Raw genomic sequence first — 24,161 nt, 5'->3', positions numbered from 1 at the left:
GAAATGAATTATCATGCTGCAGTGATTCAGAGGAAATGAGTATAGCAACAACATGACTGGTTTTTATCATGGAGCGTTAGTAGCTTTATTTCTCTCACAATTTTTTCTGCGATAGAAATATTTATTTATTATTATTTATTTAGACGATAAGGTGCCTTATAGCCATCAGATGCTTTATAGCCTAATAAATCTGATATAATACCACTACTTCTACAACTGAATAAGAATAAATGAAAAAAGAACAATAAATAAGAAAAAACAAAATCACTGTCAATGGTCTCAAGGGTATTTTTGTCTCTGTCTTTGTACCTCCTTTCCCTAGCCTTTCAGAAAATGGATCTTACTTTTCTAATTTTAATAATTCATGCGCATTTGTATTTCGCAAAATATAGGCGCGGAGGAACATGCTTTTATCAGTGTATGGCAAGAGGAATGTTAAGTGGGAAAGGCCCTCAAGGTCTCGGAAGTAGATTAGCTGAAATGACAGCCTGGGAAAGTCGTCAAGGACTACCCTCACGAGAATGCTTGTGGATTATCAGCCCTAACAATTCTGCTAATCAGCCGTAAGTATCTTCATTTCTTCTTCTAGTTTTCCTTGGCTGCCTTCATGTTTAAATACTGTTGGTTTTTTCCAACATGTGCTAAAATTTAGTTAAAAACTGAATGTCTTATTAAAGAGGGGGAAAATTCAGTACCATCATGTGTTTAATAAGTTATAACATTACATTGTAAGTTTGGTGATGTTTTTGTAGTACCACAAATAACAAACAAAAATGACCTGTAAAAATGAAAACGCCAATTCAGCCATGTTTTCAGCTATTTCAGTCTCTTGAATTTTGGAATGAATTTCACAAAGGGTAGTTGTCAAAAAAAACAAAGAATTATCTTCTCCTTATTTTCAACAAGGAGAAGTAAAAAAAAAAACACAGATTTTTTTTTTACGCTCAATTCACCCAATATTTAATAATGAAAAACATTGAAGATATTGATCCATTGACTTTTTATATCAGAAAAAAAAATTAAAGAGATGAAAAAAAAATCCTGAAATCTGGTTAAAAAGACAAAATTGCCATTTTTTAGCATTGAGCTCAATGTTTAAAATTCACTTAACATGTGTGTTTGACTGAATTTTTCAACAATGATCAATAAATATTGGTGTTTTGGATCGTTAAATATTATGTTAATTACGAAACTAATATAAATATTTTAACATTATTTATTTTCAGAAATAAATTATTTTTAAAGCTAACAAAGATGCTGCAAGAAGAATGTTGTAGCACCTTTTTTAAAATGTAACTGTAAGACCACATTTATAACAGTGTCACATTTTTGTTATGATATTATTCCCTCGTTTGTTCTCTAGGGCGATTATACAGCTCACGATTGACCCTGATATCACTGTGAGCTGTGGAGAAAATAGTGTCTACATTTACGATGGTATTCCTGATTTTGCATCCACTACAGGCATTCATCAGAGGTCTGATACTCTCGGGGTGTTCTGCACGCAGGATATTAAGTATCCTGTTATTGTTGAAGCTAAATCAGGTTTGTAGTAGCGTTTTTGATGCCTAAAGAAGTAAAATGTATTTTGCCGTGCAACAGCTGCCAGTGCTTTTGCGGCTGCTCCAAGAATATTTTAAATTTGGATGGCAAAATTTTTCTCTTAATCCTCATTATTAGTAATTGAGGTAACGCCAGTGCTAACTTTTTTTGGGCTCAAAGTCAACGTCTCATGACTTGTTCAATGGTAGATTCACAGTTAGCTTGTCTGTGACTGAGAAACATACCAAGCACTTGCTGTTGGCCAGCTAATCACGTACAACTGACCAAGGGCAACAACTAAGTCTGCTGTTGATTACATGTATGTAATCAGTGAGAGGAAGAACAAGTTAAGTGAACGAGAATTTAATGATATATATAATTCTTTACCTATTTGTGGCCATTAATAGAAAAGAAACTGCTGGAGGCAAAATTTTCAGTACAGTGCAAGCTTGCCACATTTAAGTCCTTCAATTCAAAAATTTTGCAAGTACAAAGGAAAATCAGATCTCTTTGGAGAAATCAATTGTCTTGAATAGAAACCCTGTATCCATCTTTCCTCATTAATTTACAATTATTCACCCTGATTAGAAGGTAAATTGACTTTGTAATTCAAAATGACGCAACCACAATGCTTTGTAATTTGATATCAGGATCGCTCTCCATAATATAAACCGGACGATGCAACTGCTTTATAATTCAAAGTAGTTGCAGTGGCTTCTTTTTATTCTGTGTACAGAAGACGCTTATTCTGCTCCATGCCTATTGCTTACTTATTGCTTTAAAGATAACCCCTATTTTTTATATCAATAGGAAACATGACAGTCCATTACAAGCGGGGTGATGGAATCGAAGGGTTCAATGCAACTTACACAGTCCTCAGCTGTCCTGATAATTGTCCGAACAACCGTGAATGTCGACATGGTCAGTGTTTATGCCCTCAAGGAATGACCGGACCTCTCTGCTCCAATAGTATGTGTCCGAACAATTGTAGTGCTCACTTGAAGCAAGGCGTTTGTGATACTGTAAGTATCGACATTTTTCTCAATACAGTTAGATCATCGCAAACTTTAAATAATGCTTAAAAGAGGATTGTAACATTGGTACTGCAAACTATCCGGCTGGGTAATTTACATAACCTGCAAAAATTATTCAAGGCCAGATAATCCATCAAACTAGTTTTGTAGTTGTGGAAAATCTTTTCAAACTCTAAAAAATTAAAATATGTAACTCATTTTTTTTTATATTGAACTCTCCTTAAAAACGTATTGTATTATGCAAGGAATTTTAATGAGGGAATATACATGAAAGTGTCTTAGTTCTTACCCTATCCATAAGTCTACATATTGTAAGGTAATATTAGACTAGCCTATTCGCTTATCCTTGTTCTTCAGCAAGCTTATCAAAATGCCAACCCCCATATTAGCTCTAGCAACAGATTACAAGTTGCTCTCATTTGAAAACAATTTAAATCATAAACTGTTCCATTAAAAACATTCAATTCAATAATTTAAATCATTCATTTTTGTTGTAATAAAATGTTTGTCAAGTAGCTATGTCAACCAAAAGGAACTACCCATTGTAATTGTTTCGCAATTTTCGTAGTACCCTAATTGCCTCCACACAAACAGGAGGGAAATACTTAATACATACAGCTCAGTCAATTTGACTGAGAATAAAACATTTAATATCTGTCAGTAGTTTATAACTCCTATGTACCTCATTTGTTAATCTTCAATTTTCTTAGGTTTATGGAAGATGCATTTGCTCTCCGAATTTTGGTGGGACTGATTGTGGGAGTCCTATCACCAGCTCTCAACTAACATTCACAGAACTATTCAGCTCGGAACATATTGTAGATAGTCTTGAACATTGGCGAAAAATGTTACCAAGATTCGGTCATTCATTAGTAACTTCTCGGGGTCAGCTTTGGTTATTTGGAGGCCTTTCTTTATCCCATGGACCTCTCAATGATATTCGGATGTTTGACACTAGAAATAATACTTGGATGCAGGTAAATCAACTAAAAATTTATCTTTTTCCTCGATTTATTCTCCGAATTTTTATTTTTCTACTATTTCAAAGAAAATGTGTCGAGTTGACCAGCTGGAATTCACTAAACTTCGTACACTAGATAACAATTTACTCTTTTGAATAAAATAAGAACCTCAGGAAATAATACTATCTTCTTTTTAAGAGTGTCTTTAAATAAATTTGGAAGTTTGTTTAGAAATTGGTTGCACTTGGTCTTTGATAAGTTGATGGTCTTTTTTGGTGAATTTATACCTAGTTCATTACCATCAAATGATTTATTAATATTCCTACTTTATACGATGATTCCTCCTTTTGAAAAAGATTATTTTACAAAGCAAAAAATTCTTTTTCGATCCACCTTAAATTCTTTATTTTGCAGAAAAGACTACATAACACAATGCCAGAATTTTTTACACATTGCATTGAAAAGAGCACTGTGTAAATTGAGTTTTCATTCAAGCTGCTACTTATTAGTTGCTGATGATGAGCCTCTGTTGGTGACTCAAAACATGTCTGTATGCACTAGATTGATTCCTATGAGTTACAGCGCAAGCAACAACAATTACAATTTACTAATGGTAATTTTTCATGCAACCGTTGTGAAAAAAAAATTTCCAACGTCCATTCACAATTTTCCTACCTATAACACCAAACAATATTTTAAAGGGGAAGAAAATATCCGCTAATTTTTACAAAATTCAAATAGTCAAAGGACAAAGCATTCTATCCCCCTGTGCTGCTCTTCTGCTCAATCCCTGTATTTTTTCCGTTCTATGTAATACGTAATTGAATAACCATCTGTATCTATTTTGATTAGGTCACCATTGATAGCACAAATGATGCCAACATGCCCCAAGGGCGTTATTTTCATGCGGCAGCAATCGTGCAATCTCAAAGAGAGATTTATGTGTACGGAGGGCTAACTCAAAAAGAAAGCAGGCAGAATCGCACTCTCGGAGATTTCTGGAAATTTGACCTGAAAAACCAGCGTTGGACAATTGAGGTTAGTTGTCAGCTCAGAAACTGCCAGCATCAAAGCCATTCTCTGTATTTGATGCGAATCTACTTTTATTTCATGTTCCCAATACGTCTTTTTTGTAAATTTTCTCTTTATTTGGGGAGAGATAAGAGAGAAAAATTTTATTGTATAATAAACATCTTGCTTAATCAATCTGTTATTATAACAAAGAAATCATTTTTGACAGCAAACTTTTCTTTAGATACTTGACTCTCTTCATTCATCCAATTAAAATAAATGAAGTTGAAAAGTCTCAGCAGGAGACCAAAGAAATCTCAATCTTTTCTTCTCTAGCTTCATTTTCTTATATATCAGAATATATTTAAGGTTCAATTGTTCTTAATTTGTTTTCATTGTAAATCTTTGTCTTTTCAGCCGGAGAAAGATAACTTTTCACCACCTCCTCTTGCTGGGCACACCTTAACTTTGTACAAAGATGGAGAAACCGAATCTTTAATAATCATAGGCGGCTATTCTGCTAAATCTGGTTTTCTGCGGTCTGTTTGGGAATATAGTTTGTCAGAAAATCGATGGCAACGCTTGAATACAACTGGCATTCGATCTCCAGGTATGGAACGATTGTTATCTTTTATGATAAGAACACCTGAAAATCTAAAATTTTATCTGCCAAATTTAATGAAATATTTTGAGTTCAAAATTCTAGCTGTTGTGTCTCAGGTGATATTTTTGTTCAAGTAGGTAGCTTATCTATATTTTTCTTTACTTTTTGATGAAGAACGTTCTACCAGAGTATTGAATAATTTTAGTGATTTTATGAATTTAATTTATGATTAAGCTAAGAAAAATGAAACAAAATATGTATATTTAAGACCAAAACAGTAATTTGAATATGGCACGTTGAGTTAATTTACCAACAGTGTAATTGCAAAAAGGCTTACCCCTCTATTTGCAACATTGCAGACCTCCTGACATGATTTATTTTCTAAATGAAAAAATAATTAATGTCATGACTGGAAAATTTCCTTCATCTCTTTTCTTTGACTGAAAGTACTCTGTGAAAATTTCGAACAACAATAGTTCTTCATTTTCTTTTGATAAAATAAAATAAGAGCGGAGGTTTTGAAATATTGCAAACTACTCAAATTAGACACTAGTTTCTACGATTCCTCCCTGTTATTTCTCTGATTCTAAAAATTCATAATTCTGATTAAATACTACTCATATGGTCATCTGATGAATAAATGTATCACCGGACCATAGAAAGTTGGAATTAAGGTGATGGGCAGATAGATGAGAGGAGGAAAATCCTAATGAATCAAAATTTACTCTCGTTTTTCACCTGAAATTTATTTTTTTGTTTGTCCATAGCTGTTTACGGCCATAGCACAGTTTTCCACTCACCAACATCCAGCTTGTATGTATTCGGAGGGTATTTGTATGATGTAAACAAAACAATAGTTTCTGACAAAATGTTCGTCTTTTATCGACCCACCAACTCATGGTCTGTCCTACCCACCTTTGAAGAATACCCTCTCAAGTCTCATTTGGTAAGTTTCTCATAAAATTTGCTTATTTTCCAAAGGCAAAAATTACTGACTCGCACACTCATTGATTGGCATACTATTAAATGCAGTAATTGTCTGCTTAAGGGGTCCCCATTTTTATCTATTTTTTTTTAAAAGAAAAAAATTATTTTCCTTTCTTTTTTTTATGTACCGAAAAATGCATGACCCAAATAGAAGATGCTTTCCCCTAACCAAGCAATATCTGCCTTTCAGATGCTGCTCTAATCACTACAAGAGGTATTGAATGTCATTGAGAGGTTTTGTAGTCAACCTTTAGATTATGTACTTTGGTACAGATCATGTAATTAGGCACTTGCCATTGTTAACCGCATATAAATCGTTCATGGTCATTTATGTCGAGAAAATTCTATTTGTCCTTGTCATCCAAAGCACTGGCGCCTTGTTATGCTTATTGCTGGTTGAATTTGAAGTCACTATGAATCTCGGCCATAAGTTTCTATCCAGCAGAGATCTAAGCATCCAAATCATTCAACTCATTAGTTGATTTGTTCAGTTTTGTAGTCCCGGGTGTAACAGAGCCAATATTATGTTGGGTATGTGGGAATGTAATTGCCAGTTTTTAATTATTTACAACTCTTCTTTTCTTTATTATAGCCTGGACCAAGATTCTTACATGCAGCGGTCACAACAGATGAATATATGCTGGTCTTTGGAGGTCGTCTTGGTCCATATCAAACATCAGATTCACTTTTGGCTTACTCTTATGCTTGTAACCAGTGGATTCGACTCCTATCTAAGGGTAAGTAAAATTTTATTTTTTAAATAATTTATTATTACCACCTTAACCAACATTAAAGGTACCTTGTATCAGAAGAGGAAGGAATACGTGTGTGAAACGAAACTCTTTTTATTTGCCTGACATATAGGTTGATTTCAATGCTTAATTTTGCCTGCATTGATAGGGGTTTTTTGCAAGCGGAAAGCATAATTGTATTGCCTATAATCCTGCCATGTCAAAATTCCAATGCTATTAATAGTATCAATTTATTTTTTTCTTTTTCGAAAAATTGTTGTTGTAGCTAAAATCCTTCAGTGAGTGAGATCCATCATTCCTCATGAAAGATCAAGAAAAGGTCTTTGAAAAATAAATAAATAAAAGTTTTATCTGACCATAATAACCATCTCTCTGCAAATGATACATTTTTGGATGATCATTTTAAAAGCAAATGAATAGTCTTCATTATCAAAATTGATTAATTTTGAGGAGTTTTTAGGGCTTTTAGTCCTCTAAAAATGAAGTATCTAATTGATTATTAACATGTGCGGCTCATTTTGTTAGTATGTTTATTTTCACGTATGAATTGTTCAAACTTTTCAGATGTTGAAATAATTGGCGCAATCCCTAGAAACACTTATGCACCAGCCATGACTAGAGATGTAGAGTCAGGAGTGATTTACATAATGGATGGCTTCAGTGGGACAGTCAGAAGCACAGTCACTAGAATTACTTTACCAGCGGATCTTTGTCAGCTGTGGAAAAACAAGGAAAAGTGCAGGTTAGTCTTGATGTTTTTGTGTGAATCATACTTTTTCCTTTACGTCCCAAAGCTTTTCATTGGAAGTTATTAATTTATAAACCTACTGAGTTGTAGATGAATTGAATTGTTTTTTAAAATATAAATAATTTTGAGCCTTAATGCCTTTTATCTTATTTCAGATTGTTTCTGGGCTGCTCGTATTGTGCAATTGTTAGCACAGACATCAACTATTGTTACTCAAATATGGGAGTGACAGTGGACCCTTGTCAAAATCATAATGGAACTCTAACCACTAGTAATGGGGTAGTCTGTAATGCAGAATGGTTAACACATCGCACTTGTGCTCAGTACACGACTTGTTCCCAATGTTTGGCTCAGTGGCCTCATGAAAAACGGGTAAGTGTCTTTTAATCACATCCACTGTGAACTAGAAAAAAGGAGAAGTGCAAAATTTGCTAGAAATCATTAAATCAATTATTATGTAAATAAAGCTAACATATCCGCAGTGTATCTGGCATGGAACTTCGTTGAGTGAAGATGTTAGCTTGAAGTTTTTTAAGTTCAGCATAAATTCAAAGTAGTCCTAGAGCAACATACTTGTTCGTTTTCGATTAATCAAAAAATTGACTTTTAGCTAGGTTACGAATTTTGCGGTAAAATCTGATCCAGTTTCCTATGATTGTAATGTACCTCCTCTGTTTCTTAAAATCCAATTCTTTCTTCAATTTACAGCAAGTTTGCAAGTGGTGCTCTAACTGTGGTGGAAAAGGTCATTGTGTAGATGATTCTAGTCTGTGTGAAAAAGACAGTAAGTGTCGCCAAAGAGCGATCTCCAACCCAACTTTTTGTCCTGAGAATTCTTGTGCTGCCTCTGATTGCGATGACTGTATGTCTCTCGGAAATTGTCTTTGGACAAGGTATGTATGTTGAATTAAAATGACTCATTGTCTTCGATTTTTTTATTGCTTTAGTGAATGCAATACCCAATTGTCCACCCAATAAGTCTGATGAAATCATTATGTAATTTCCCAAGGCAAGTCAAAAATTGTAAAAAAATGCAAGATAGAGACAAAATAAACAAGCAAGATAAAAAAAGCAGATTTTTACCTGTGAAATTAAATTGTTTTTTATTCAAAGTTGTGTGATGGAGGATTTTTAGATTTGATCAAAAAAGGTTAAAACACCAATAAACATTGACTGCATTACCATTGATATTTGAGAAAAAAAAACTCTTCAAAATTCTTTCACCTATATTTTTTGTAGCTTTAGTAGCTAAAAAAACAATTACAGGAAGAGAATTGTTTCATGAATAAGTTAAATATATATTTTGAATGTTGATAATTTTATGCCTGGTACCTAATACATTTAGAATTTGTTTGTAAAATATTTAAAATTCGCCGATCTATGTTATCAAATGCAGTGCATGACGGATAATGGTTACTTTCGTTTTCAGACAAATTCTGCTAACAATGGATTCTGGTTCAAAATTATCTGCTGAACCTGTTTTTGACTGGAACTGTGCCAATCAAGATCTCACAGAACGATCTAGTATAAAAATCAAGTCCGGTGGTCAATGCCCTGCAAAATGCTCTGATCACAAATCATGTGATGAATGCTTAAGCTCTCAGGTTTGTAAAAGTCTTCTACCTCGTCGGATAAATTAGGATGGTGGTCACTGTTTTGTCAGAAAAAAGTAAATGGAGATGTGAATTTAATTTTGAATGGATGGGGATTCTGCTGTAATCTTTCTGAAATGCGTTAACTCTCTTTTCTTGATTTCATGATAAAAGCACATACCTTGATGGTAAAATCCAAACCATTGTGGAATGTAAAGTTTATCCACTCATTTTGTAATGCTCTTTTAACAGGCTTTTCACTTCCCCTCATAATGTCCCTTCAATGCAGTCATTAAAGAGAATAAATTCTAACGTATAATTGATTTTTCTCACAATTAGGGAGGAGAAGGAGGATGGCATGAATGTCGCTGGTCAACAGGTCTAAATGAATGTATCTCTCCAACCGTTCAACAAATGTACTGCACTGGGGGAACGTGCGGCCTTGTTCTTAGCGGAGGCAAAAGCGAACATTGCCCTCAAGCTTGCGCAAGTTACACGCAGTGTGCCACCTGTTTACGCCATGCGCACTGTGGTTGGTGCTCTCTCCACCGAGATAACACCACTGGACAGGTGATGACCGACTAACTGAATCTCAACAATAATCCTTATTGCTGCTACCTTATTTGATTCTTAAATTTTTTTCAGTGTGGTAAAATCGTCGCACATGTTGTGGAACCAAATAATGAAGCCTCCTATTTAAGACCAGCTTGCACAAATGCACAACATTGATCAGGCTAAATTTAAAAAAATCTCTTATTGTTATCACAGAGCAATGTAAATAATCGCACACAGGCCTGTAAGTCAGACCTCAAAATTGTTTCCTGACAAATCGTGAAGCCAAAAAAATGTCCGTTGCACAGGTGTAGGAATAGCCCCAGAACGGCTGATCTTTTGAATGGTAGCCGGTAGGGATCTAAAATTTATGGTAATTTTCTTGATCATTAGAAACTGATTTTGTGGGGTTAAAATTTTTAACTCCTCTTAAGAATCGTGTGGAACATAGGTTGACCTAAAAATCACTTTTGTTTATTTAAGCTGTCGTAAATGGTTTCTCAGCATACAGTTTTTTGACATGCCAAACTTCTCTGTCCATTTACAAACGTATGAAAAAAGGAATGTGGAAATGCAATTGAATTCACAGTTTGAAAGGTGAGTAATGCAGAAAATAATAACATTAAGCAGTTCTTGAATGAAGTAAGATTTGAACTTAATGAACACCTTTTTGTCTGCGAAGCTACTGTCCTATACTAATGTTGCATTCCATGATTCTCATTTTGACAAAATGAACAAAAATTCTACTGGGCAGCATAATATTAACAGAATAAAATCGAAAAATTGTGGCCTTTTTGCTTAGTAACAAAATATTAATCATGTATTATTGAGTATTTTTGTGTCTGTTTCTGTTGTCATTAATCAAGTTGACTCTTTCTCTCTCTGATTTTATTCTGCATTTCCTAAATTTCAGGGTGTTTGCACTGATGGGTCTTTGACCAGCCCTGCCTCTGGTCCGGAAAAATCTACTTGTGACCTACTGTACTATCAACAAGTTGAGCCAAAAACAAGTTCAGCCATTAGCGAAAAGGACGTCTTCTCTTGGCACTATGTCAGCTGCCCTCCTGAAAATGAATGCCTGAACAATCATCACACTTGCGATAACGTTAGTGAGGAGTGTGTGGATCAAGAACGTGGATTTCATTGCATTTGTGGCCATGGATACAAGTCTAACGGAGTTGAGTGCGTTCCTGTATGCAGTCAAGGTTGCGTTCGAGGTGTCTGCGTCAAGCCGAACCAATGTCAATGTGATTTTGGATACGTCGGTGCAAACTGCAGCATTCAGTGCCAATGTAACGGTCATTCAAATTGTGCAGGTCCGGATCAGTTGAACAAATGCTTGGAGTGCCATAATAACACTGTCGGTCCTCAGTGTGAGAAGTGCAAATCATATTTTGTCGGTGACCCAACCAATAATGGAGAGTGTGTGCCATGTGTTGATTATTGCAATGGCCACACTCATGTATGTATAAATGATAGTATCACCTCCTTTCCATTTGGTCCTGACGGCCTTGAGGCTCTCCTAGCAGAGGGTCCTACAATGCACGCAAGGTGTGTTGAATGTGCCAACAATACAACTGGTGCCAAATGTGACACTTGTGTGGAAGGATTTTTCCGAGAAACAGATGATCTGCGGGAGCCGTGCAGGCCTTGTGAGTGCCATGGCCATGGTAGTATTTGTGATCCTGTCACTGGTGAGAAGTGCAATTGCCAAAATAATACGGAGTCAGATCCAAGTTGTCAGGCTAACCCAAGATCCAACATGAAGTGTTGGCAGTTGCAGTGTTCCAAATGCCGAGAAAGCTTCATGGGTACTCCGACTAATGGTCACCAGTGCTACAAACAAATGAGTGTCGATCTCAAATTCTGCCTTGACACCAAATTAATAGAAGACTGCAAGATGAAGCCAAAACCTCTGTACCCTGGACATTCTGTAAGTGGACCTCAGTTTTAAGTTACATAGCGTTGGTGTAAGTTGGCAATCACATAACTCGGTTTGCGACGTCGCAGACTTCCTATCATACTTTATTTTTTAAACGGAAAACTACTCAACGACAATTCTTTAGAACTGCCATGATTTTTCTTCTCTGTGCAAAGAAAATTCTGCAGAAACTTCAAGGAATCATGTCAATTCGTTCTCCTTTAAAAAAATAACATAGAGGCGGAGATTTTCAGACACAGCAAACGAGATATGTGATTGCAGACCTATGCCATCGATATTTATTCAAACTTTCTTCACAGATCATTTTCTACTTCATGAAATTTGCCAAGAGGAAATTTTTTTACCCTTCTTTCATCAGGAATTTACAAGTTATCATAAGCCAAATTTCTCAAAGGCAGTCTTGTTTCACAAGTTCAAAAATTTTTTTAGCTGTAAGAAGCTTTCCTAAACCTTTTTGAAGTGTTTCAACAATTTATGCCTGAAAAAAAATGTTTTGCGGAGTACTGAGATCAGAAAATGTCGAAAAATTAATGCTTTTTAGCCCACCAGTATTTATGAACTTTATAAGTCCGGGTTGAAAAAGTAATTAAGTCTCAATTGATTGAGCCTAATTTATTCTTTTTGCCCATGATTCCACCAAGAATTATGTGTAACGAAGAAAAGAGAATCAAAAAATTAAAAAACTCAAACTAAAAAAGTAAATTCAAGTAAATGCCTCGAGTTAGACTTTCTTAATTTTCGGATTCTCTTTTCTTTTTTATTCAACCAGCTCACAGTTTGTTACCCTGCTTCTTCTGCTAGTTTCGCCTTTATTTCTGTTTTTTCTCTTGATTTCATAAGAATTGATTGAATTGATTCTTGATAAGAATTGAAAGTGAATTTTACTAAAATTCACCAATTCACTTCCAGTTATTTCTCTCTATCTATGTTTGAATTGAATTATTCTTGGCCAATATACTGAATCATCAAGTATCATTCATTTTCTTTGTTTAGGTATTCTTTGTTGTACAGCCAAGATTTATGAACGTGGATATCCGACTTACCGTTGATGTAACTCAGGGAAGTGTTGATCTGTACTTGTCTCCTCGAGATGACACTTTCATCGTAGATATTAACGCTACCTCAGGAGCACACTCCATATTATTTGATCCTAGGTAAAGTCCTATAACTTCTATTTGCATTATATATGATATCTATTAATTTTCCTTCTTGCAATCTCTATCAAGTCCAAGATTTTTTTTCATTTTCAGTATTTTGCTCTTTCCTATTTGACTAAGTAATTCCAAGTTCTATAAACATTGTGTAATGGACAGTTGCCTTTCTTATTTGATTTTCATTCTTATAACGTTCTTCCAATAAACTACCTACTTAAAATTTTACCTCACTCTAATTGCCAATTACGAGGTTCACCTTTGCTGAGAGAGCGCAAGAAAACAAGGGAGAAAGACAACCTCCATCTATCAAGTGAAGATTTGGTTTTGTGTAAAATATCCTCAGAGCTTTGTAGATGTTCTACACAGAAGCACGTTTCAGCACCTTTCACTGGTAGAGCGGATAGGCACATGTAGTTAAATCTTAAAATTTTTTTTAACCATACTAATATTTAAAATGTCAATGCCCAATTTTGCATTTTTAAGTATTTTAAAGTTACTTAATTCTAATGATGTTTGTCAGTGAATATTCGAAAAATAATAGTGTGACAGGAAAATATATTAGCACAATTGTTTTTATACTTATCACTTTGAAAAAAAAAACTCTTTTTCCATGCTGCAAAACCTACATTGCTTATTATTTTCTAGAAAAATCCCTCCAAAACTACAGTACAGCTCATAATCTTTTTTGTTCTTCGTTAATTTCAGGTTTCAGCGTCGTGGAGAAGATAAAGATTTTATTGAGTCCGACAGCTCAAACTTGACAAATGGAAATTGGTACCCAAATCAACCCTACAGCATGCTAGAAAGGTCAGCCGATAGTCTGGCAACTTTCATAACTTTGAATCAACGCAACACATTCCTGATCCTGAAGAATCTTAGTGACAGATTGGTCCTGACTTTACCTCATGACAGACACGATCTTGGCTCAACAAGATTCTATCTGGCTCTCGTTGCTACAGGACCTCCCTACCAAGCTGCTTACGGAACAGTTTTCTTCCGACAAGACCAGCTACATATTGATCTGTTTGTATTTTTCTCAGTCTTTTTTTCTTGCTTCTTTTTGTTCCTGGCTGGATGTGTTGTTGGCTGGAAAGCTAAGCAGGCTGCAGATTTACGTAGAGCGCGCCGACGACATGTTGTGGAAATGTTACACATGGCTAAAAGACCGTTTGCTTCAGTTAACCTGTTGCTACAGTCAAGTAGGCATTCCCCCAATCATAGAAGAAGATCACGCTACAGGCATCCTGGAGGCCCAGTGGCTATCGAGCCTACTGAAGATGGACTTGCCGCAGTCAGTACTATCTTCATTCGTCTTCCGGGTGGTAAAAATGCCCCTGTGAGATTAGCCTTAGCATCCTCTTTAATTTTTCTACCTCGCCAAAATCCTGTTAATAGTAGGCCTTTCTTGAGAAGAGGGACTAGTCATTTGTAGTTATCAATGCTATTTTTGTTCCAGTTCTCAGTGACAAGGGTCTCCTAACAGTCTAAAAAATTAGAATTAATAAGAAAATATCAATGGTGGAACTACCAAGACAACAATCTGTATCGCAGAAATTCGAAATTCCCCCTAATTTTTTTAAACATAAAAAAAGAACATTGCTGGACTCAGGCATTAATCATCCTTGAACATCCTTGGTAGGGTAAGAAAAAACAACACTATAACTATGTTGTCCCATAACAATGATCAGTTATCCTTCAAAAAAGTAAATGAACAGTTAGAGATGAGCATATGAAGTGCAGAATAACCCTGGAGGGATGATTCAATATAAATTCAATAGTTTTCAAGAGATGCTGCTAATTCGTAACTGAGACAGACCAAGGCTAATTCCAACACCTCCAAAAAGTCTTGCCTTTGTCAGTGAGGTTTACCCCATACACTTCCTCAGTCAGTTGCTTACTTAATTTCAGTATCATTCTCCTCTTTTTTAGCACCTTGATTGGCCTATCCTTGCTAAAAGTTAAGGTTTCATACCCTTTTTCCCCCTAAAAAGAAGGAAGCAATCCTCACAGAACTAGTTTACCCCAAAATTAAGTTAATCTTCTTCAGCGCTTAACTAAGGCTTTATTAAAGAAATATTATTTTACCCCATAATTTGAAGTTTTATCCATAACCGAGGATGTTCTAGACTTTTGGCAATGAAATTGAATTTTGCTGTAAAATCTCTTTGTAAAAAGAAGAGAAGGAGAAAAATAATCCTTTTAAATACGCGAAGCCACAATTGTTGGCAGAGGTCAGCCTTTGTAATATTTACAACATTATCGTAAAATATTAAGTGAGATGCATCGATGAGCTCTCGGTCCTCAACCTTGGGTGGATCTTCAGTAGCAAAAATAAACATTAAGATATTTCCACAATACTCGTTCATCGGTTTTACGTTTTTTAAGCAAGAAACTAAACTTGCATGTAACAACACGTTTGACCTGTCTTCTACCAAAAAATCCTCTGTGAGAACTGCAAATAACAACCAAAATAAGCTAGACACTTACTATCACCTTTCCATTTGTCATGTGAATAGCGAATCTATAGATCAGGTAATGTTGGCGTTCATTTAAGGTTTTCCAGAGGGATACTTTGAAAAAATACAGCCAAGACGTGCCTCTTCTATGGCCTCACTTTTTTCTGAATATTAAAGGAAAATTATAATTGACGTATGTATTTTATATCTCAATGGTTGTTTATGTCTGCTGGAGATTCACCCTTATGCCATCTTGAGCTTCACTTAATTTGTCTACATAATACGTATGACATTTGTAGTTCCTGTGTTGTGTACCCTTCATTTCAGAATATCAAAATCTCTCCGAAGCCATTTTAGCATCACCCAAAATGTAATTATATACCTAGATTAAAAGGGATTCAAGGTTAATTATTATTTTACGTAGTGGCTTCAGTCATGACTCATTATTCATAAGACTTAAACTCTTTTTTCATTAATGAATGCATGAATGAAAAGCAGTGCACCTGCTTGAAGTTTGTTCCATTAAAAGTGTTGATAATTCATTTTTATTCCTAAAGCAAAAAAAAAAGACTTATCAAAACATTTTTCCTTCTTCTAATCGCTGGCATTTACAGCTTGACAATAAAAGAGATCAAGGAGTTGGATTTTGAATCGGCAAATTTTTGTTCTATTTTTCACTTAGGTTTGTTCATTGTTGAAAAAAAGAAAATCATACCAGATCAAAATAAAAAAGTGGATTTTGGTTATGGCAAAATATGCATGTTTGCTCCAAATCAGAACCCTCAACTGAAAATCGTCAAAAAGAAGGTTTAACTATTATGTATGTTCATTAATTCTGCTTTTAAAGCATGTACAAAAAGACAAAAATGTCATTTTCTTACATTTGTATCCCTCTGTAGTTCATCAGAGGAGGACTGAGCCCTTGAAGGCATGCAATGGAGTCCAAATCAAATTCTGTTCCAGAAAACGAAAAATTAATTTCTGTTTCAGTTTAAATATTTTGCATTTTCAGATCCAACACCTTAGAGTTTGATTTTTACACTCATTCAGTTCCAAAACATAATGAGCTGTAACTTAGTGCAGAAACGTTTTATGTAGAATTTTTTTTAATTTTGTTCCTCTTTTTTTTATGTTGATGAGTATGATATTCCCAGATCTAGGAATTTATTGAATCTTTAATTTTTGCTTGATTTTACTCATTCTTCTTTTTCATGTTTCTTCTTGGAAATATTATCATTACTAATCTCAGAATGAGCCGTCCGTCGCTGGATTATTTTGTATCCATGAGCTAGAGGTTAATCTTTGACTTGTGTAGCTCGTCTTCTTCCTGTGATCACAGGTAGTGCAGCGGTAAAAAATGTAGCAGAGAGGGCTGAGTTACACTGTTAATATCCTGTAATTGTTTTCTCAAAACTTATCTTCTTTGTCGAAAAATTTTGTGAAATTTTAAGTTCAAAAAGTGAAGAGAGGAGATAGCCTCTGAAGCTTCTCACACATTGCAAATGTTTGATGCATCACCTTTCAAAAGAAGTACTCTGATATTAGTTAAAATGGACTCAATAAAAATACTAGAAGTAAATATTAGGTAATCTGTTTTCCTTTTGAGGTGCAACTTGTTTAATTTTGGAAGGGGATGTGCGAGATTGTCAATAGTTGAAGGAAAAAATGTTTTGTTCTCTTGTGATACATTTAATATTTTTATTGATGTAAATAGCTAGAATTTTTGTTTTCATGTTTTTGTTTTTATCATAGATGTTTTATTAAAATTTGTTATGAATATTTCTGTGTATTTTGTATATAAATTTTAAAATATTTTCTTTAAGATCTGAACCTGATTTTTGTCAGTCTGCTATTCATCATATGAAAGTGCAGCTAATCAATGTTTTTGTAAGGAACTGTAAAAACTTACATAGATCATAATTGTAATATGGCCTCCAAATGGTTTCGTAATATTTCTGTTGTCCATTTTTGAAGTGAGAAAGATGTCAGTGGAAATAGAAATGTCCAACCTAAAGTAGCAACCAAGAGTTTTTGCCCCTGCGCTTGGATTCTTTAATCCCGAGGTGTATCATATTTTTCCTTTCAATGAAACCTGGATACCTTTTTATATTTTTTATAGCCATCTAAAGCCATAATAAATTGATGAAGATTGATGAGAGTTGTAAATGAGACAAATTAGCTGGCGGTATCGTACCATTTTCCTTTTCATTCATTTCAGCTTCTCTGATCTTTCATAAACTCATATCATACTCAAACTATTTAAGAACTGAACTTGTAATCCTAAGTCCATCATTATTGATGAAACTTGGTAGGTTGCCTTTTTGAATTTTCAGTGGATGTCTTATTTATAAAAATTCCCAAGCATTCAAATAGGTACGCACTGAGGTTGGGAATCTAGTAGGAAAGTGCACCAATAGATTGGACTTGTACCTATTGTTGTTTGATGATTGTACCATTTTTGCTCGATTTTCCGGCTTTTACTCTGAATCTTATCACTGGTTCACCTAAGGGTTATGATTATTTCTGTGAAGTATCTTTTTTGCCTGTTACCAATAGTTACAAACAGATGAATAAAATCAAGATCATAACCATAACTTAGAGAGAAAAGAATCGTTATAAAATTTTTTTAGGAACATGAAGTTAGGTCTCCTGATCTCTTTTCCCTGATTATTGCTTTCTTCAGCAATATTCTTAGCTGTGTCTAATTCAAGGATCTAGATACTAATTTTTAAAAATTGAGAAGAATTCGCTCTGCATCGGGTTGAACATGTGCATGGTTATTTATTTTTTATCTTAAATTCATAAATATGTATATTTGATCCTTTGGCTCTGAGCTACAATTATCAGCATTGCTAAAGTATATTGAACAATTTTGATTCGATAGTTGCTGTTATCAAATTTGAGCTTTAATCAATATTTAGAGCATTAAAGCAGTTCAGTCATTTGGATGAATATTCAAACAAAAACTTGTTTGCTTAAAATTCTGGAGCATGTCTCTGCAAATCTAACAAACTCATCGTTAATTTTACTTTACTTACTCTTTACTTACTGACACTTATTAAATCCATCTAATTGATCAAACTTGATGAGAACTTAAAACACAACTTCATAGGCATAAGCATTAAATTTTAAACTTATTTTTGGCTGTACTTTTGTACTCAAAACTTTACCTTGCCCATAAAAAAAAGTAAGAAAAGTTCATAACCAACTGCTGCCTCAGTTGAAAAAATATTATTTACTTTAGTTACCATTACCCACATACTCTTTGAGTTGATCAATTATAATCGACGCAATTCTGTTTTTAAATTTCTTTATTCAGTGAAGGTAGTGCTAATGAGGCATCCACCAGGCTCTTCAAATAAACCACGAACACCGACACTATGTCTTTAAATAAAGCTGAGCTTTTTGTTTGTAAAGATATTTTGCTGTTTAAGATTTTAACCTCTGTTCAAACCACTTTTGCAAATGATTTAGTTACAAATTTATTGCGAATACATATGATGTTTATTTTCCTTTAGTAAATCAATTTTGGGTGCGCCAGATCAAGCTTTAAATGTAGAATCCTGAATATAGCAAAATTGACAAAGTCATTCCAGTGGCCAATTTTGACAGCTAATACCTTTAACAGGAACATTGCCCTGAAAATATGACATCATCCTGTGCACTGATAATGAGGCACTATGTTATTCCTACCGCCTCAGTTCTGTCAATTGGTGATGCTTTTTTGTGTCTTGTTAACATCAATAAGAGATGTTTGGTTAGCATTTTATCAGGGTGCACCAATCAACTTACGTGACTTTTTGTCTTCCCAATGATTTGTAATAATACTATTGGGCTATATAAATCGTTGGGAAGACAAGCCACACAAGTAAATATAAGAGAGGTACAACTAGGTCCCGCAGTGGACAACAAAGCCGGTTGTGCTTTTCAAAGGGCAGTTTTTCTGTCAACACCAAAATACAAACTTGGAGCCTGGATAGATCTTATATTTAATGTAAATTTGCCGCAAGATTCAAAGATTTGAAACTTGATTTTGCGATACTTTCTGCTGTTGCATATTTTGTAAAGAAGAGAAATACAAGATTTTTGGTGGCATGCCCAATGATAAGTATCAACACTTTTTTACTGCATTTATTTGCCATTATTCCTATTATTTTGTTGCCATTGACTCCTCTGACCGAAAGTTTAGTGCTTTGTCACTGTTTTCAGTCTTTTTTTTTTGTTGTTAGCAAATCGTTTTTCTTCCCTAATTTGGAAGAGCAAAATGTATAAGATTTCACTTTATTTAAATTCGATCTAATTCCTAAAAAAAAGAATTATTTTTACCCTATGCTGTTATTTTGCTAAAGCTGTTTTTGTGCTGTGACAGGCACAGCATTGCCAGGTTATAAAATAAAATGTGGATATTTTAAATGGGGGAAAATAAACTGATTTATTTTTCATCTTTATCTGGCAATAATGGTTTGGCATAACAGCAGGTAAAATCTGTTCATTGAGAGCAAAAAGTCCAAGCCAACTATTAGAAAAAAATATTTTTTGAGTTGGAGTGCAGCTGCAGCTTTGCTCAGAATTGCTTATTATTTGATGATACATCTCATTAATCGACCTTACCATTTACTGTTACACAGTCCATCTTATTTATTTAAATCTCTTTTTTCCCCCTTTTTTTTTAAATGGTGATAGAGTCTTATTGCTTCAATTGTAAATTTCTTTTGACTCAGAGTTTACATAAATTTATTTATTTATTTATGTACAAAAAATAATTAAACTCAAATTCTCATTCAACAAGAACTATTTTTATTTTTCTGATTAAATATTCCATTCGGTACCTTTGTTCCTTTATCCTGTAATAAGGTGATCAAAAGCAAAATGACTCGATCCTCCTCGGATCGATGATATCAATCCTAAATATAAAAATATTCCTGGAATAATGATGGTTTCTTCAGAATACTTTATCCAACAAAACAATTGACAGCTACCTACAATGAATTCTGAATGAGAAAATTTAAGACAATTTCTTGGGAGTTGACTGGGTGACGTTCAATTTTGAGGGCTTGGATCAACACTTAGACTAGGAACTAACATAAGTAATCGTTGGGTATCCTGACTGAGTTCTTCTTGCCAATAAAATGAAACGGAAAAATTGTGTCTGGGTTTATAGCTACTCAAGGAGTGTCAGTGCTTTTAGAGAATGATACAATAAATTTCTTTAAAAATGTATTGCTTACCTATATTTCAAGCTAACAACTGACAAAATCATATTTAATAAAAGACTCAAAAATTCAGGTAATCAAAGAAAAAAAAAATATTTGGTAGAGAGAGTAAACAAGAGAAGACATCCCAGACATCTTCCTTAAATTATGTAAATTTCCAGTTAAGATACACACATATTTGGACGAAAGGGTGAGAAGAAATGCGTATGAAACAGCAATACAGATGAAAAAATCTCATTTTACAATGGAGGTATAGTATTCTTCCTCTAAATCATATAAATCAGCAGCCATATCGTCCCTGAGATTCATTAATTTCTGATCACACTCATTTTGCTTATTACGGAATAGTTTTGAATTTTGAGTAATTGCATCATTCACAGATGGGAAATCGTTTAAAATTAGGTACTGCTTGATATCTGAAACAAGCTTCATTAATGATTCGCCTGCTCGGACGATGTTTGCAGCGCGCACATGCATCTCAAAGGTGTCTTGTTCGCACTGTGCCATTCTAGAAAGTTGAGTTTCATGTTCACCTTTAGCCAGTCTGATTATTTCTGAAACAATTACAAACAGTTGGATTTTATTGTGCGTACTAAAAAGAGAAACAGTAAAGTATGGAAAAGAGTGTGCTCGTTACCCTGAGATGAATTTCGGAACCTCCTAGTTGCCAGCCGAGTGCAATTGCCACAAAACTGAGAAAGATTGATCATTAGGTACTGCAAGTAAGAGGTCACTCATAGTGGATACAGATTTATTTTGGATTTATTTCACGAGAAAGTTATACGGTTAAAAATTGGCAGAAAAGGATAGCATTTGACTCAAGGCAGCAGTTCTCCCATGAAATAATGTGCTTTAACTGCTGTTCTGTCTGAAATGAAGACAATTTCAGCTTACCAAATTCTTTCTTATAGATATCATTTTTATGTCAATAAGACTAATTTTGCTGTTTTCGTGGTATCAGTCAGTTTGTGCTGCATTGAACGAATTTTGAAGCTCTCTTCAGTAACACGACTCTGTTTCTGATCCACTCTCTTTGGTGGTGTGATGGTTCTTGCATAAAATAAGAATAAGCCACCACTCATGATTCTGTTATTCTAACTGGTGAATTAAATGCTTGAAACACAATCTGGCCTGGTGATTCCATCGCTGCCAGTTTGAACAATCAAAGAATCGGTGCTGAGACCAGTGGAAAAAATTCTGGGAGAGAGGTAAACTGATTCCTCCCACAGAAAGGAAGGACTGCTTTGAGTGTACTACCGGGTTCCTCGTTCTGGAAGTCCATTTAGTGGCAACCACCGCTATGAACATAAAAGAGGGGGAGACCAGTGTAAGTGCAGTATTCCCCTGTTTGATCAGTCACATTTGGACGTATTTCTGTTGAACGGAACTAAGCACCAAATTGAGTTCTGTTTAAGGATTTAAGAATCCCGGGTGGCACGGTCTGTCAAACGGAACTAAGCGCCATGGAAAAATATTGCGATTATAGGACAGAACGAACATCGCATTCTGCAACACCCGCCAATCCAAGCCCCCCTCTCTTCTTTCAGGCTATTTCAAAGGCTGTCCATTCCAGAGCGGATACACACCCGCCCAATACAGGACATCAGTGGCTTTGAAAGGACTTCTAGGTGTGGCGCTAAGGTAACCACCATGTGAGGAATCACACTACCAAGGACCAGGTCTCAGTGAGAAAAACTGGAAAAGTCTGTGGAGAGGCACACCACAGTCCAAAGGGACATGCAAAACCTAAGGCACAAGTTGATCCAAAACCGAGTGAAAAGAGTAGAGGAAAAACTTGGATTTAGAAAATTGTTCTGAGAAGGGCACCTGCTGGCACTAAATTGCAATTTTGATGATAATTGAGACACATTCTTCTACTTTGGCACCGTAAGTGGCACATACAGTGCGTAAGTAAATCTTCCCGCAATAGATGCAACTCAGCAATCCTTAGGGCAACTTAAAGTCTCTCGCTTTCATAAAGATAGACTATAGTCCATTTCACAAAACCTGAGACTTTTTATTCGGCATTAAAATCCATAAATGGCAACCCGTCAGTCCAGCCGCGATGACCGGACCGCTCGCTGAACAACCTCTATTGTACAGCAAAGAGAGGTCCAAAGCCCGTTCATTGTCAGGGTGGAAACAATGGACACCCTTCATCTCTCCACTAATAGCCCTAGTACCCAGACCAAAATTTTTATGCCGTTGAAAAATTCATCTTTTAGCATGAAAATTGAGTTCTATTGCGAAATTAAGATAAAAACGCACTAAAATTCCGATCAATAATCTTAATTTTTTTACCGCTGATATATGGCATTTTGCGGTCATACGCAATAAATGGCATTTCGCAGCAGATCGCAGTCATATGCAAGTGCCGTATATCAGTTCAAAATTAAGATAATTGGACAGAGTTTTAGAGCATTTTCATCATAATTTTGAGCTAGAACTAAATTTTCGCGCTAAAAGATGAATATTTCAACGGCAAAAAAATTTTGGTCCGGGTAATTGGGCTGTTGGAGGAAGGATGAAGGATACCCTTTGTTTCATCCTGATAATGAGCGGGTTGCAGACCTCTCTTTGCTGCACAATAGAGGTAGTCCAGCGAGCGGTCCAGTCATCGCAGTAGGGACTGATGCTTTGCCATTTACAGATTTTAATGCTGAATAAAAAGTCTTAAGTTTCATGAAATGAACTACAGCACAAAGTACCAATGAGGAGAAAATAAATTATATACCTTCGAAGTTCTCTACCATCGTTTTCACGTCATCCTTGAGTCTGGTTGTGTAAGATTTCAGCAGGGTAATCATTGTTACGCGGTAAAATTTAGCATCTGCAAAATACGGGGTGGAGTGATCTGCGACTTTTCACAATGAATTTATGATGAATTTGAGGATCAGCGTGAAAAATTCATGCTGAAAGCACAATAACGATTCAAAAATTTAAACTACACCGGAACCGAAACTTTGGTTCCTCTTCGATTGTTTTGTTTACGTTGTTTGAGGTTAGGTTTTTACATGGGTTAAAAAGTGCATACAGGGTGTTCCCAAAGTAAGTCCAGCCGCCCCCCCCCCCCCCTCCATCTAACTTTTGAACGGTTCGAGATAGAAAAATGAAACTTTGGGAATGTTCCTATCTCAGAACACGTATTACAGGAGAGAACGTAGGATGGGGGGGGGGGGGGGGCAGGAGGGCCTGGCCCTCCCCAGAATTGGAAATAGTATCATCTGCCCCCCCCCCCCCCCCCAGAAATTCTGGATGGTGCAAAAACACCTCCTTCGACGGTAAGTCTCTGTCGCCGTGGCCCGTGAGAGGATGCGTATAAATAGAATAACCTGTTGAATGCAACAATTTCAAAGTATTTTAACCTTAAAATGCATAAAACTGGGTGATGTTTAGGCAGAAATTGATAGTCAAAGTCATAATGAATCCATTGATGTATATTACTCCTGGATAAAATTCATATAGGAATTTAATTTCTGACTTATACCAAGTGTGAACCAACCGGCATTTTTTTACACGGTGGCTTATGGAGAAATCAACGACTGCTTGTGTTTTTTCGACTTTTTTTAATTCCATCGGTATTAATTTGTGCAAATTTTGCTTGAAATAGAT

At 35.2% G+C, this 24,161-nt stretch overlaps 2 protein-coding genes across 2 annotated transcripts in view; one reads left to right on the top strand and one right to left on the bottom strand.

Moving 5' to 3' along the window:
- The window catches only part of Megf8 (multiple EGF like domains 8), a 34,691-nt gene extending 15,253 nt beyond the window's left edge, over positions 1-19,438 (top strand). The window contains exons 18-33 of the mRNA XM_019050925.2: positions 393-563; positions 1,364-1,545; positions 2,353-2,564; positions 3,287-3,553; positions 4,391-4,576; positions 4,967-5,159; positions 5,921-6,099; positions 6,733-6,877; positions 7,457-7,634; positions 7,796-8,012; positions 8,349-8,533; positions 9,070-9,244; positions 9,572-9,802; positions 10,698-11,717; positions 12,720-12,880; positions 13,586-19,438. Coding sequence (XP_018906470.2) covers positions 393-563; positions 1,364-1,545; positions 2,353-2,564; positions 3,287-3,553; positions 4,391-4,576; positions 4,967-5,159; positions 5,921-6,099; positions 6,733-6,877; positions 7,457-7,634; positions 7,796-8,012; positions 8,349-8,533; positions 9,070-9,244; positions 9,572-9,802; positions 10,698-11,717; positions 12,720-12,880; positions 13,586-14,312 — 4,429 coding nt within the window. The 3' untranslated portion in view covers positions 14,313-19,438. The remainder of the gene's footprint in view (positions 1-392; positions 564-1,363; positions 1,546-2,352; positions 2,565-3,286; positions 3,554-4,390; positions 4,577-4,966; positions 5,160-5,920; positions 6,100-6,732; positions 6,878-7,456; positions 7,635-7,795; positions 8,013-8,348; positions 8,534-9,069; positions 9,245-9,571; positions 9,803-10,697; positions 11,718-12,719; positions 12,881-13,585) is intronic.
- A 672-nt stretch (positions 19,439-20,110) lies between these two features.
- On the bottom strand, positions 20,111-23,562 carry MED22 (Mediator complex subunit 22). The gene is made up of 2 exons (XM_019050926.2): positions 23,284-23,562; positions 20,111-21,103 (listed from the first exon to the last, which is right to left on the bottom strand). The coding sequence occupies exons 1-2, from the start codon at positions 23,354-23,356 to the stop codon at positions 20,784-20,786; spliced, it is 393 nt and encodes a 130-aa protein (XP_018906471.1). The 5' UTR covers positions 23,357-23,562; the 3' UTR covers positions 20,111-20,783.
- Positions 23,563-24,161: the final 599 nt, after the last annotated feature.

This window comes from Bemisia tabaci, chromosome 5 (genome assembly GCF_918797505.1).
Source record: "Bemisia tabaci chromosome 5, PGI_BMITA_v3".
In the NCBI taxonomy this organism is placed as follows: domain Eukaryota; kingdom Metazoa; phylum Arthropoda; class Insecta; order Hemiptera; family Aleyrodidae; genus Bemisia; species Bemisia tabaci.
This window is presented reverse-complemented; position numbering and strand designations above follow the sequence as displayed.